Source organism: Schistosoma haematobium, chromosome 1, assembly GCF_000699445.3.
Source record: "Schistosoma haematobium chromosome 1, whole genome shotgun sequence".
NCBI lineage: Eukaryota > Metazoa > Platyhelminthes > Trematoda > Strigeidida > Schistosomatidae > Schistosoma > Schistosoma haematobium.
The window spans coordinates 83,158,443-83,174,906 of NC_067196.1; the positions used below are offsets into that span (position 1 = coordinate 83,158,443).

General features: G+C 40.1%; 1 protein-coding gene across 1 annotated transcript in view; it reads left to right on the top strand.

Moving 5' to 3' along the window:
• The first annotated feature begins 9,096 nt into the window (after nt 1-9,096).
• Nucleotides 9,097-16,464, top strand: part of MS3_00002290 (uncharacterized protein) — a 38,947-nt gene continuing 31,579 nt past the window's right edge. Inside the window, exons 1-4 of the mRNA XM_051209862.1 lie at nt 9,097-9,294; nt 9,328-9,388; nt 9,427-9,536; nt 13,206-13,309. Coding sequence (XP_051075334.1) covers nt 9,124-9,294; nt 9,328-9,388; nt 9,427-9,536; nt 13,206-13,309 — 446 coding nt within the window. The 5' untranslated portion in view covers nt 9,097-9,123. The remainder of the gene's footprint in view (nt 9,295-9,327; nt 9,389-9,426; nt 9,537-13,205; nt 13,310-16,464) is intronic.

Here is a 16,464-nt window from a genome sequence, read left to right on the forward strand (position 1 = left end):
GTCGTTAGAGTCACTACAGTGTGCAAATAAATCCCCAAAATAAAGAGTTTTTCAAGTTTTTGACATTGATTCTGACCTTAATTTGTTTTTCTTAACACACATAGTTGAGAATCTCTTTCATGCATTCGCACTGGATCACGAGTGGGTACGTCATGCTACGCATCCTTAGCCATCTTAGACAAAACGCTTCTCGATGTATCGATAGCCTTCCAAATATATCTTCGAACCTCTTCATTTCTGACTTCTGATTTGACTGGGTTGACATACTTCGAACATAAAGGTTATATTATTTCTATTATTACTGGTAACTTTGTCCAATACCGTATTCTTGGCATAATATAAAACCTCAACAAAAACTGTTTTAACAGGTTCACTTTCTTATTTCTTGATCGATCCTGACGATAAATATTGGGTGATCGCCAGTTATATGTCAAAGCCAACGTATAACTGAACTGTTCAATTCAGGAATTGACGTCTTGATTATGTTCATTCTCTTCAATGAATATTGCTAGCCGCCATGATGTCGGTGATTGCACTTTTTGTAACATGTACAACAGAAAATAACATCAGCACCAAGTTACTGTGAGTTCCTTCCTGTTTATCCTGTATTAACTTTTTACTCCTCTGTACACTATGTTGACTAGCAATTAATATTATTTCTCCACTCGTTCCCTTATCCACAACTCATATACTTCTGTACTTTTTCCGCCTGCTTAAATAAACAATTATCCTATAATATACCCTTCTTAACACTTATACTCTGATTGGCAAACTATACTTTATACTGTAGTCAACAGAGGCACTGCATCGATGCTTTACCCACAGTCCATAGCTTGTAACTGCCTGATAAGCTTGTAAAATGGTACTTATAGAAATAGTGCTTTCCAACAGGTTGTGAAACAGAGGATTGTGTGAGGTATGACGTATATACAAAAATAAGCCTAAATGAGCCTAACATCACAAAAGGAGGGGGGTGGAGTTACTGACCAGCAAGCATTGATGGTGAGGGCGATAACTTCAATCTACCCGTGTTTGTGGGGACAGAGCATTTTGTATGTATCAGGCTCCTCATGATTGAGAATAAGTCAACCAATCTGCGATATAGATTGTCTTCCTACGCTCACCACTCAGACTCATGTTTCCAATATTATGCTGGATTAGCTATTCTACTAAGACAACCTATAACATGCTAACTCGGACTTTTACACTATGATTGTGTGGCTGGCATCGGATAGAAAAAAAATAGATAACAAGAGATATAGTCATTAGTATTCTTAACACTTCACCCTCTATATACACACCCTTCTAATAAACCGCTTCCTCGTACCAACCTTGACTTCCCTTCCTTCATGTGAGCTTACTCCAACTTGTTAAACATCACAACTCATTGTTCTTTATTAGTACATTCTCTAATGTGGAGCCTCTGACTTCACTTCACTCTAACAAGACATAATATGAATTTATTCTAATTTATTATACCTCTGTCCGTTCTACTACACAATGTTAAGCAACCTTTGGCGTTCATATCCAAGTGCCTTGCTGCTCTTCTGTTTCTCTTTTTTTCTTCTTCAGAATCTTGCTCTGAGAGCACAGCTATGAAACTTCTGACGTTTGGAGCAAACTTGACGTACGCGCCCTCTCAAGGTCATAGTCTACAGCAAGCGCTCTACGATTTCACTTTATAACAACTAAAAACTTAATATGTTGGGAAGCATTTTGCGAACCAACAAATGTTGTAATTTATAGATCTTGCCTGTAAAAACGGTGTGTACCTGCACATGCAGAAATATATTATTATTATTATTATTATTAAAAAAGGTCATGAGTTAGTAGTGACCTACTTTTATGAAGAGATCGCGATTGGTATAATTGAAACAATTATAATAAACAAGTCCATCAGTGATTATTTTACTGTGCCTGTTTGTTTAAGTGCACCAAAACATACTACCTTCCGTTCTTTGCGACCTTGCACGAACTCTCGTACGCTCAGTAGTCTCGCTTGTAGATTTTGGCACGATCTCGGTATTATTTCGATATCACGAGATCGCCAACAAATACGTCTTAACTACAGCCTTCAACCGCCTCCTGATATTTGGTTTCTGGAGAGGTCTAACCTGGTAACTAGTACGTATTCCATCTGTAGTGGTGATCATAATCAACCGCGAGCCGACGCCTACCACAGCTTTTTCATAAATGCGTTTGAATGGGTTATGTGATTAAAAGACATAATAGTGTGTTAAAACAAACAAAAACAGGTGACTTGTTGAAATATCTGAATGACAGGAACAAGTAACCCAGATATTCGAGCAGGCCATCACTTTCGTGTAAATGCGTTGTCAAAATCCGAATGTCTTCACTGACCCTACACTTTGTTTGCATGAAACCTGATCAGTAGCTCCATGGTTTAAAAAACAACCTTTTGTGTGAGCCTGTTGGTCAAACTGCAAGAAGCCTCATTACTTGTGATTTCGTTGACAGTTCCCTTCGTTGAAAAAGAATTTTTTAATAAAGGAAACTTTGGGGGTACAAAGTTCTTATTGGATAATTAAAGGATGGAAGTCTTAAAAAGACTATAACACTACTCAACAATTACCATACTACTGTAATACTAGGGAAAATTTAAAACTATTTGCGGAAACATAGTAATTCCTCGCTCACTCCAAAAGTATAAGGACACTCTGGAGCGTATCGAACGGCAAGCCATGAAATCAGTTTGGGGACTTAAATTCAAGCCTTATGAAGAGCGCCTCCACTCACTAAACCTTTATCAGTTAGAGTATAGGCGTCTTAGAGGTGACCTTCTAGTGGCTCACAGTGTCATAACACATCTGGACATCCCCTTAATCACTTACTTAAGTTTAGCTCCAACACAAACCTAGGGGTAACACCCAAAAACCAGGGGCGAAAAACAGCAGAAAGGACTGTAGACAGAACTTCTACTCCTCAAGAGTTGTCGAATGTCGGAATTAGCGACCGGCTGAGCTAGTTCAAGAAACTTCCAAGAAGTTATTTAAGAGAAACTTTGATCTATTTTTAAGGACTAAGGATAATATCTTGACCTATTGAAGATGGCACAGGTATTCAGTGTTTGACAACGCTTTTACCAGTAACACCTAATACGAAGCCTACCCACCAAGAGATATCAAAAGACAGAGTCGAGGAGATCGGAAGAGTGTATTTGGCGATAACCAATATATCGGAATTCTCTGATCTAATCTGGCTAGCGATTGCGGTAGATGTTGAGCACAGCGTTACCACACGTGATCTGGTGCGGATGCCTGACCGAGCGCCTTCAGCTAGATGAGTCGACTAAAACATATGGTCAGCATCCAATGTCGAAAACTTACAGAGCTATTTATTTTGGAGATTTATTTACCGCTACAGATCACTCCCCCCCTAGTGGGGCAGTGACGACCCTAAGACGTGGCCAGCCAGAAGTTTAAACCCAACGAGTTTGTCGTTGGTAAACACTCTTCTGATAGCTTACTAAGTGTAGCAGCGTCTGGTCGTCTTTCCTTACTATATGGGACCGAGGTACAACATATTAAAAAAATTAAAAAGTACAATGAAAGTTTCGGCTCCTCGTAAACTGCATCATTCTTTTCCAGCCGTCCTGGAAATGAAAAAAGAAAATGTAAGTGCGTGTCGAAATACACTCGTATGTGCGTAAAAACACAATGTCGGCGAAAAAAGGAAAATAAACCCAAGCACACGTAATAGCGTTAAAATTTTTTTGTTTTTTGCTTGTTTTTTTTAAAAATAAAAATGTAAATATATAAGCATATTAAAATTGTTTTTTTTTAAAAATATATATATCGTAAAAAGAAAGATCGAGATAATATTAAATGTCGAGTAGTGCCTTACGTGCAGTAGTCGTTTAAATGTTCTGGAAATCTTACTCTTCTTCCAGAGCGCGTTGTTTTAGATTTATTTACAGATACTGTCGAATAGTCATCGTGCGTGTTGGCTGCCGGATGAGGTATTATAAGTGTAGGAGCCGTGTCGTTCGATTGTACCGAAAGAAAATCGACGTAGATAGGATTTCCTTCTAAATACGCTGCTTTGAGGCGATTGTTGCTGATGTTATCGTCGGTTCCGTTCTCATCGATTATATAGTACTGAGGTTTGCGTTGAAGGACTTTGAAAGGTCATTCGTGTGCTGATTCGAAAGGTCGTCGATGCAGCCCTCGATATACGAAGACGCGTGTACTATATTGTAAGTCAGGTTGAACGAAAACATCAGTTGATTGAGGTCGAGTGGAAACAGGTTTAACTGAACGCATTGCGTTTGTAAGCCTGTTCGTGTAGGAGGTTAGATCCATGTTCATTGAAGAGGATGAAGGATCCACGAATTCTCCTGGAAGTCGAAGTGTCGTTCCATAGACGAGTTGAGCCGCAGTGTATCCAATGTCAGCTTTCACTGCATTGCGAATACCTAGTAAGACGAGTGGAAGACCGTCGGTCCACTGTGAAACGTTTGCAGCTTATAGTGAAGCTTGTAGTTGTAGGTGAAAATGTTCTACCAACCCGTTTGCTTGTGGATGGTAGGCAGTCGTTCGGAAGCGAGTGGTTCTTAAAAGTGTGGTCAGACGACGGAAAAGTTCAGATTCAAACTGACGTCCGCGGTCCGTAGTGATGGTTGTAGGGCTGCCAAAGTTTGCTACCCATCGTCCGACGAAGGCGCGGGCCACTGTTTCAGTAATAATGTCCTTGATGGGTACTGCTTCTAGCCATCGAGTGAAACGGTCAACGCAGGTTAAGAGATAAGAGAATCCATTTGAATCTGGTAAAGGTCCTACCAAATCCAGATGAACATGGTCGAAACGAGCATCGGGAGTTTTAAATAAGCCTAAGAGACATTTATTGTGTCTGATAACCTTAGATTTTTGGCAGCTTACACAGGAGCGTGCCCACTTCCTCACGTCTTTATTCATTCCAGGCCAGCAAAACCGTTCTATTATAAGCTTGATGATTGCACGAACACCTGGATGAGAAAGTTTGTGCAACGCATTGAAGACGTTGCGTCGATAACGTTTCGGCACGACTGGGCGATCCCTACCTGTAGATGTGTCACAAAGTAAGGTTTCCTTACCTGTTCCCATCTGTTTGATACGTAACTTGAGGGTTGTGGTCGATAACTCGTGCTGAAGATCACTGTCTTCTTTTTGAAGCTCGGCGAGTTTCAGAAGGTCGATTCCTTGGAAACTGTTCAAGGAAGTTATGCGAGATAAGGCGTCTGCAACTACATTGTTTGCTCCAGAAATGTGTTGAATGTCTGAAGTAAACTGTGAAATGTAGTCCAGTTGTCGAGACTCACGGGGAGAGTATTTGTCTGAAGAAGAGCTTAGAGAGAAGGTGAGTGGTTTATGGTCAGTGAAAAGAGTGGATTTGTAGTGGCATTGGACAATAGCCACACAATCCACAAAGCTGTGAACACGAGACTACTCAGAAAATAGATATTCAATATTTAACTCGGGGAAATGCCTAACAATGGAGAAGGCGCGGAGAATGAGTTGAATGAATTGGAGTTGATCGGATGGCATGGCTCGGCCATGCAGGCGTGGTCCCTCTGAATGTTACCTTATATCTTCTATTCATATTAAATATATTGTTCCTTCTCTAGACTAACCTTGTTCTACATCATGTATTGGTAATTGATACGATACAGTGAGCTGGTGTGGTCGATGGTGTGACTTCCACGTAAGATCTTATAGATTAGGCAGTTATATCATGACAAATCTACAATTTTAGGATTAGGTCTATTATTAGAGCAGTACTAATATCATAGTAGACCATAATTCTACAGATTCACAGCCTTCGATATAATGTTGAAAATGCCGTACAGCACAATACATAGCTAGGAGTTCCCTACCGAATGTGCTGTACCTCGATTCGGTGTCTAGCAACCGTCTGAAGAAAAATGCTAAAGGTTCCCAGGAGTTGTTAACCCATTGTTGTAAGACTCCTCCGATTGCCGAGTCGGATGCGTCTACTGCGATGCTAATGGGTGCTTGAGTGTCCTGATATGCAAGCATTGTTGCTTTCGCAATAAGTTCCTTAATTGTGGAGAATGCTTTTCGTGCGGTGTCGTTCAAATTAATGGATTTCGCATTTCCACGAAGTTGGTCGGTAAGAGGTTTCATAAGTAATGCGCATTTCGGTATGAAGCGTCTATAGAAACTTACGAGGCCGCTAAACGTGCGTAATTGCTTGACGGTGGTCGGTTCTGGGTAATCCACAATGGCCACTACTTTGTGTCTAAGGGGTCGGATTCCTTGAGCATCTATAGTGTGTCCTAGAAAGTCTAATGAGTCGGTTCCGAATTGGCATTTCTGAATGTTTACAGTAATGCCATGTTTTTGTAGTCGGTCGAAAACAAGATCCAGATGCTTGAGATGTGATTCTCTGTCCGAACTTGCTAATAGGCAGTCGTCAACATACGCACGTACGAAGTTGAGACCTCGAAAAACGTCGTCTATGAACTTTTGGAATATTTGTGCAGCGTTTCTGAGACCGAGGGGCATTCGCAAAAATTCATAGGGCCTGAAGGGAGTAATGATAGCTATTTTCGGTAAATCGTCTGTAGCCATAGGGATTTGGATATACGCTTTAACCAAGTCGATTTTCGAAAAGACAGCTGTACCTTTCAAGGTAGCTGTCAAATCGTGAATGTGAGGCAACGGGTAACGATCGGGAATGGTTTTTGAATTCAGTCGCCGATAGTCACCAGTTGGACGCCAATCGTTGCTGTCCTTTTTAGGGACCATGTGCAACGGAGATGTATATGGGTTATTTGACGGTCGTATGATTCCTAAGTCTATCGTGTGATCGAACTCGTTTTTCGCCAACCTTAGCTTTTCGGGAGCTAGTCGTCGTGCTTTAGAGAATACAAGTGATCCTGTAGTCGTGATGTGATGTGTAACGTTGCTGGTTACACAGGGTAGTTTCGGTTGTGTTTGTTGTATCCCAGGATACTTATCGAGTAGTGGTTGATAAAGTGGATCTATCGTATGCTTAACTGTGACCGGGGATAATCTGCGACCAGAAAAAGAAGTTACGCAAACGGATAAATTAGTGTTTCCGTCTACTAGCCTCCGTTTGCGCGTATCGATGATTAGATTATGGTGTTGTAAAAGGTCCATACCAATGATTGGCACAGAAGCATCTGCAACAACGAAAATCTAGTGAATGGGTTTGCGTAAACCCACGTTAAGGTAAACGTACCTTTTGCCATACGTAGCTATAGGTTTCCCGTTTGCCGCCTGTAAGTTTAGGATCGATTCGTGAAGTCGGTCGTTGGGATTCGCTGGGAGAACGCTAACTTCTGCGCCAGTGTCGACGAGGTAGCGAACTCTCGTTGTCACATCTGAGACGTATAACAGACGGCTATGTTCGCCGGCTACGGTTGCCGTTAACGCGTGCCGGCTTGGAAGTTTCCCGAGTTGTTTTTCGAGTCAGTCGGCTTTGAGTTGGGAAAATTGCAGGGTTTTCTGCAATTTCTGGAAGACTTTCCAAACTGGTTATGATGAAGGCACCACTCGGGATTAACCGTCTCTCATGGTCTAGAGAAAGGACGTCTACGTGAAATGCTTCTACATGGGGTGTTTGGTCGCTTACGGTCGTTACGAAATTTAAGACAACGCGTAAGTGTATGCCATAACTCTGTTATATCATTCTGAGTCGTTTGAGGCTTTTCTTTGACTGAAAAAACCTCGGTATTAGAAGATTTGGTGATTTCTAAGATGCGGTTGGCAGATGCAGCCAGCTCGTTCAAGGCGTTGTTGTGAAACGAGACAAGCACAGCTTGCACCTGTTGAGGAAGTTTGGACAAGAAAATTGTTTGAATAGGCCATCATCGAAGGTTCTTTGGCCGATAACCTCTCTCATCCTTTGCAACATGTCCGTCGCAGAACTGTGTTGCAGATCTATGTTATTAAAGAGTTGGTCTAACCTTTGTCGATCAGTTAGGTATCCTCGTTTAGGAATCGAACGCTTTAAGGTTTCGTACGGTTCAGAAACATCACTAATAAACATACTAGGTGTTACGTACCTGTTGAATTCGCGCGGTAGTGCCTTGACTACTGCGAGGAAATTGTGCACGTGTGTCGATCACGCCGTGCTCGTGGTAGTCGGCTTCTGCGTAGTAGAACCAGGCTTCGATGTTGTCTGGTCAGAAGGGCATGAGTTAGAACGAGGTTGGGGACATAGTCTTAATCTTAAATACCTTGGGGGTCTGTTCAGTCACAGGGGAATATTAAGTACGAGAATACGAAAGAAAAATATATAGATATCCTGAGACACGGGGAAAATATCACAATGTATAAAAATTTAAAAAATAATATATAAAAAATCCCAAAATGGAACAGACTCACAGTTGCAATTAGGTTTACCAGATCACGTCGGTCTCACCAATGAAGATGGCACAGGTATTCAGTGTTTGACAACGCTTTTACCAGTAACACCTAATACGAAGCCTACCCACCAAGAGATATCAAAAGACAGAGTCGAGGAGATCGGAAGAGTGTATTTGGCGATAACCAATATATCGGAATTCTCTGATCTAATCTGGCTAGCGATTGCGGTAGATGTTGAGCACAGCGTTACCACACGTGATCTGGTGCGGATGCCTGACCGAGCGCCTTCAGCTAGATGAGTCGACTAAAACATATGGTCAGCATCCAATGTCGAAAACTTACAGAGCTATTTATTTTGGAGATTTATTTACCGCTACACTTTTCTTAAGGACTAAGGATAACATATTATTATTTACAAATTTCTCTTTTTCTCCTACTATCGTTAACATATCAAGGTTTATGCCTAAAAGTATTGCTGCTCAGCTGCTATTAGACATGGAAGCCCATTAAGCAAAAGTTTCTTCTATTCCGTCCAGGACCATTTGAACTATGTGAACTATTATGCTGAATTCGAGGTAGAAGTAATTGCTTACATCATCTAGTGCCGAAATCTGAAGCTTTGTGTAACAAAATGACTGGCTTATGATGGTGCGAAAACCTAAAAGAAAAGCTATCACAAAAGTAACTTTGACAATCATTCAAAGTATCTTTTTAAATCTGCTCTACTCCACAAGGACGTAATGGGGAGCGCGTTTCAGATTCGTCACCAATGAGGTGTTGTGTTTGCAGTTTGGAGTTCCAAAATCCATCCAATTCTCTGATTTTATGTGGCAACTGCAATACAATTGTTCATCAGGGATGTTATGGCGTACCGAAACTAACTGGTGTTAATAACTGGTTTTGTAGGAAATGCGAGTCGCAAGTTCGCATGAGCAAAATCGTAAGATACAGTCATATGTAAACTTATTAATAGCGTTGCGATTTGTGCCCAATTAAGGATGGTGCATTTAAACGCAGCAACGGCGTTCGATGTGGTAAGATTGGGCTTCATTCAGAATGTATTCCAGGACAGGTTGGGCCCATATCATCTGTGCAATATACATACCTGAAGTATTTTTCACTGATCTTAGCACCATGGAGCTTATATCAGTTGAGAACGTGATGCCTGATAGGCTTGGCCGGGTGAGTAACATAATGATCGATTATACGGCGAGACTATAATTTATGGACGGACCAATTAGATATAAGATAACGAGTCACGAATTTTTGCGCGGAATTCATCGGTACATTTGGCTAAATAGGGTTTTGGCATTATAGCTGATGTCAGTTTGCAATTAAAACCTTAAATCTAATTTTTAACCCTAACCAACTGTAAATGATAATTCTAACTGCTTTATGACCCTCATTTAGTCCTAATTAGTAGGTGTCCATCCCCAGGGTCACTTCAGCGTCGCTCAAAGGTCGTCCATATATTATAGTCTCACCGCCAATTTTTACAAAGTATTCGCTTCTGTGGTGGTGAACATGTGTTATTAACCATGTGGAAACTCGGTGTGCGACTTTTTTCATATGTAGTACCACATGTTAGCTGTTAATTAGTCTTATTGGAAATTCAGATCTGAACCACACGAAGTATTCCTTATATGGAGACCTATGAACAAGACAGTTTTCTCTATAAATTCATTGGAAATCAAGCTTGACACGTGATAACTGTCCTAAAAATAATCAAATCACTTGTAGTCAACAAAAAGAAGACTGGCGAAAACTAAGAAACTGAATTAACGGTAAAAGTCCAATACAATGACGACCTTAAGTCAACCAATCGGAATTAAGACAGTACCCCAATTATCTTGCGAAAAGTTTCAAGTTCAGTAATAGATAACGTGTATATCATCGTTAACCACGTAAAAACAGGCAATTTTTGGTTCTTAGAATGCTTTTTTTAAAACCAACCAAATATCTACTATATGACGACAAAGTGAGTTTCAGGTAGTTCTTAGGCTAACTTATTTGGCATACCTGCTTCTAAGGCAAATTATGCGTCTAATTGCGTAATGCTGTTCACTACGTAATCAAGTGCTTAGTGAAGCCAGATAATGTTATCCCTTCCTTATTCTTGCTTTTAATCTCAACCCTAAGTTTCTCAACTTTGTAAACAGGAAGGTGGCGGAGCATTGCATTGTAAATTATGCCAGTTCGTGTCGAAAACCCTGACTCCAATTTGTAGACTCAACTTAAAACTCCAGTTTAAACCTTAGTATCTAACCCTAAGCTTTTTGTTTTATAACTGATGTCAGTGGGTGGCGAACACTATGATGTGATAACCACATAGGGTTATAAAGTTACTAGCCCTGATCCTAGTATGTATGTATATATGTTGACTTGCTTTTTTCTCTATTGGAAGGGATAATTGGACTTGCGAAGACTAATTATTACGGTCAAAGCTGTTATTTCCTTATTTCATGTTGTTAGTTGTCTTATAATTAGATGACACTTCCTGATCAGCTGACAAGTTGTCCAAAGTCGTCGGTATATTAGGTTTTACTCCATATACTACAATCTTTCTAAATATTTATGATTGTATGCTAAATCCGAGTCCCATATATCACCGTACGATATGCTTGTTAAGCGCAAGTATAGGATAATATTATTTATTTATTTATTATTTTAACACATAGATATTGGTACAAGGAGGCACCAAATACATATGCGCTACACAGGTCTCATTTGATATATGTGAGGGCTGTGATACTGCCCGGGTGCCCAGACCGAAGCGGGTGGTATTCTTAGAGGACCACGCTCGGAGCCTTCGACTTAAAGGTCTGACCCACAAGGCAGTGGAGCGTCGTAAGGAGATGCAGTCCCATGGTAGTCGGTGATCAATAATTGGTTCATACGCCATTTGTTCCTTCAGGATACTGGAGCCCATGTACATCATTGGTTTGGAATCAGGGTCTTCCAACTCCCCTAGGTGAACTCTCCATATCCACCAACCCGGTTAAAGTGCTGGACATTCGTGTTTCATCCTCTCAACTTCGTAAACAACACCCTCGCAGCGAGAATGACTTCCCTGGCAGAGGCTATATACGCGTGGCCATGTGGGAGCATTTCGAGAGGGAGAGTGGACCCTGCTCATTCTCGGCCGTACCAGGGTATTCGAGGGCAGGATAATCTCACGGAATATATAGTTCCAGACTCTTATTTTTACTTATAATCACTAGTAGCTTAACATTGTTAAGACGACTTTTGAATATGTATATGCCTGATTTATGTTCATAATGAAGGTAAATGAATACTTTAGAGTGTAGAGTTCTTTCACAATAAGTAGGCTTATAATTGTGTTGAGTTCGTTAACAATACTTTAAGACGACTGTGGAAATCAATCCTCACTGTCTTTTTAATCAGTTTCTTGTTATCGTAATAGTATGGGACATTCTTTCGATATCCTTTTATGCCATTTTTTCGATGAAGAATTGAATGTAACCATCAGTAATAACTACTACTTTTTAAAGGCTTATTACAAAGACAAGGGAGAATTTGTTAGGGCTGTCCCTTAATATCTATATTTATGTGATCAAAAGTGTTGGCGTGCATATTTGTTACTATTTAGTCATTAGTAATCTAACCCCGCTTGTTATCCGAAAGATTGGATGTACTAGTTCAGTCAGTCAGTCAGTCAGCTACAACGTAGGACCAGGCACATATATGCATCGGTCCAAGTTGCCATACCTCATTAACATAACAAGATGGACACCGGGTTCATAAAAGTAGTTAATTCAGAGGTGGTAATATATAAAAGAAAGATTGCAATAAGGATATAGTACAGCAAGAAAGAACTAGTTCGTAGAAAGAAACATATGAAGCGGTTTTAATCTCTTAGTTTAAGGGAAGACAGAGAGTGCATACACCGACGCCATTGTGATCTATTCTGAGCCATGTCACCAAGAGTCTCCAACCATTGGTTACGATAGTCACGCGGACCCCAACCAAGTAATCTGCATCTACCAACATGGCTCAGACTAGAAGTTAGTGACTTCAAGCACTGATGCCACGTTTTGGTTTGGCCGCCCCTAACTAGTTATGGAAAAGAATTAGCTTGTTCATTCCGTTTATTCTCAGCAACAGTGAGTATGACAGGATTGTGAGCCAAAAGTTTTGAGGGTTTGTGCTGCTGCTCGGTTATTCAAACCTTAAAGTAAAGCATAAACTGGTGAACTGTTGTTCCAATATCTTCCTAACAGTAAATTCTAACAAAATTCGCCATTTAGTATGCTCAGAAATAAAGAATTTCATTGCTTTGTTCCTTACATAACATGTATTGTTCTAAATAAAACCAGAGCATATTTATCAGAATATTGAAAATAGCTTCAAGATAGGGAATTCTGTAGACAGGCGAAGGAATTTGTTAAATTAACAGTTCAACGGAACTGTAGTTCGTAATAACTAGCGAGTTTCTTAAACTTCAGAATTTTTAGTCAAAAATTTTAATTGTACGTTAATCATAAAATCGTCCAAAGTAAGGTAGTACTAGGAAGATTATTGAATGGTTATACTTTAATAAAATGAATGCGTAGACTATGATTTGTGACATCGCTACCACCACGATCGTTTCAGATTCACTTCACTAAACTAATTTCTCTGCTCGAAGCCTTGAGTGCTATCTCGATCTTGCCGTTCTTTTCAACTGTGTATGGGTTGATAACCAACCACAGTACAATCACGGATAACATAAATTTCATTAGTTAAGTGTTTCTGACAGAATACATTTTAAATAACTACTTAAACTCTATGGATACTGTTCATAGTTAATAATTGTTGTTGAAATTTCCCTCTAACTTTTATATTTTAAAGTCGTGTATATTTTGCGAAAGAAATCAACGAAGCTCTCTAGCGAACTACGGAGCTTGTATCCAATGTGCGTGGAAAAATTGCCGTTTATACTTCCATGTTTCTTGGTAAGCAATGACCGTTTTCTTACTTTAGCTTAAATTGTCTCGTGGGATTTTCTTTGTTGCTCTTTTTTGTACTGTCAGTTAGACTATTCTGTAGAAGCTACTCGTTAATCCACATGTTTTACCGGTTTTGAATGATCACATCCTTTTGGGTACTTTTTTGAAATCCAGTTCTCTTATCTATTAATGACTGTGATAGCTTGAATCTCCCTTAATGCATACCTTTAATGTTACTGCATAAAATGTTGGAATAATGGTTTCTTTTTTGGTTCGACTTTGAAGCCGTATGCCCCCATAACTGAGCTAGGGTTGACTAAATGATAATTCACTGCTCCGGTGCAGTTATATATCATGCGGTGTTTTAAGACTTTAAATTTAATTGATTGCAGACTGATCTTTATCAGATTTATTTTCGTGATCGTCCATTAACAGTGGTATTAACTGTGACAACTCTCATGGGAATTAATACTTATGTATTCGGACCTCCATTTCTCGCCACTGATTGACTCTATATATGTGCCTGGAAAGTTAACTATTTCCTCTGTGAATATCACGCAGTTATCTATAAACCAATTTAGTCATAAAATTCCATTTGATAAGAGAAAAGGGGATGCTGACTATCTATAGTAAATAATTGTGCGCTTTATTTATAACATTTTCTAGAGAATTAGGTTCATGAATTCAAAAAGATCAGTACGTATTTTTTTTTTTAGATAATTGAATATCTGTTGATACAAAATTTTATATTAAGATATTGAACTCCCAACGAAGTCTTGTTATTGTATTTGAATATGAGATGATATATATGTACAATCTGCAATTCCATAGATATATAGTCTGTTTCCACTTTAAGCCCAACAATAAGTAACCGGACAAATATTGTCGAATTTTATAATTTAGCTGCTTATACACATGAAAACTTAACGATAAAATACTTTCAAATGTCCCCGCGGACTAAACTTTGTTTGTGTTGGTCCGTTTAGTGTTTCTCTGTTTAAACATAATCTCTGTATCAAACGACATGTTTTTCTTCTCAATGAGTTACATTTCAGTACAGGCATGCAGACGGAATCGCAGATGATAGTTCCAATGATGCCTTTTTTAAAGTGTTTTGCTGGTTGTAGTTGCTACTTTGACGCGGTGGTCGGGATTGCCTTGTATGTGCATTCAGTTGCTTCCAGGGTTCTTCAGTCACACTTCCACGTTGCTAAGAGTGCTATTAATCCAGTTCGCTTGTTAGGTACCTTAAGAAAGTATCCTTTTAAGGTGTGTAGTTAGGAAGTGATAACCACCCTGACACATAAAAAAATGCGAGATTTACTAGTTTATAATCAAAGGCGTCCCAAAGAAGTAGATTAACCTTGTACAGGTTCTCTAATCGAACACTGCTGGTCGAACCAGGGCTAATGGCGAACTGCTATCGGAATTGGTTACCCCGAATGCTCTGGTATGGCTGAGAGTGGCGTGGGCCCGCCCCCCTCTCGAAATGCTCTCACACGGCCACGCGTATACAGCCTCTGCCAGGGAAGTCCTACTCACTGCCTTCTCGTGGCGGGGGTGTTATTTACGAAAGTGAGAGGACGAAAAGCGAATGTCCGGCGCTTTAACCGGTTCTCAAACGAATGGTGCACATGGGCTCCAGTATCCTGCGGGGATAAATGGCGTATGAACCAGTCGTTGGTCACTGGCTACCATGGGACTGCATCTCCTCACGATGCTCCACTGCCTTGTGGGTCAGACCTTTAGGTCAAAGGCTCGGGGTGTGGCCCCCTAAGAAAACTACTTGCTTCGGTCTGGGCACCCGGGCAGTATCACAGCCCACACACACACAAATATGGTGTGGCGCATATCTATTTGGTGCCCTCTTGTACCAATATTTATGTGTTGAAATAAAGAATAATAAAAATAAATACTTCAAGTGGTGTTTGTCAGGGTTGTTTTGTTTTCCCATTTCTATTTAACTTCGTCATAGGCATGCTTTTAACTACAAAACTTTCATCGTATGGCTTTTTAGGGGTTGACCTTCGGCCACGAGATTCACTTGTTGACTTAGAATACACAGATGATGTAGTCCTGTTTGATGAAGACGCTGACAAAACACAGTCTTCTGACCATCTTAAGCAACAATGAAAACATGTTTGAGATGGGGTTCTCTTTCCTCAGGCTCAGAATGTCACTTCAGGATTGGCTTGCATCAGAACCCGAATTAATGATAGGAAGTGAAGTATTTGAACACATCTACCGCTTCACTTATCTTGAGAGTCTCATCAATACTGATGGTGTGTTGTCCGAGGAAATCTCGTCACGGATTCATAAGGGTCGATTGACTATCGCTAAGGTGCGTCACTTTCAGTGTAGGAGAGATATCTGTCTTTCAAGCAAAGAGTGAGTTCATTGCGCACTAGTCTTCTCCGTTCCACTTTATGGATGTGAAACATGGTCATTAGGAATGGGGGATATTCGTAGGTTATTGGTATCAGACCATAGGTGTCTTCGAAGCATTGCTCGTGTATTTTTGGACCACGGAGTGAGCGATGAGTGGGTTAGGAATAAGCTACTAGGTAAGGATGAGAAGCGGATTGATGATGCAGTCAATCTTCACCAACTGAGGTGGTTGGAAGGTGTTACACATTTCCAACTACTGTCTACCTCTACGACCCACGTTTTCGAGTGTATGAGTAGTCTGAAAGAAAGCTAGTGTCGGCCAAAACAAAACATGGGATCAGTCCGTGAAGTGACTGAAAATTGGACTCAGCAGTGTCCATGTGACTATCATGATTAATGGTTGTGGACTATGAATGACATGAGTGGAGATTGTTTGGAATGACGCAGGTGTATCGGTTCTTTGTCTTCCTCCATATTCTGCGATTCCCGATTGGTTACAACTTCTTTGGTTTTTATATCACTAATTTATATTTTGCTCTCGAATAGTATTTTCAATGTGTAACCTTTTGTAGTACCATTAAAACTGTTACTGCCCTAAATAGTGTGAAATTTGGCCTTACAATTTCATATATATGCTAATGGTATATAGTGACTTGAACCGATGTGTAAATATAGCATGTTATACTTTGTGATATAGTGAATAAATGACGTTTATTTATTTTATTTATCGTTCTGGGCGTTTATGCTTATAACATGACCCATTTTTTGTCACT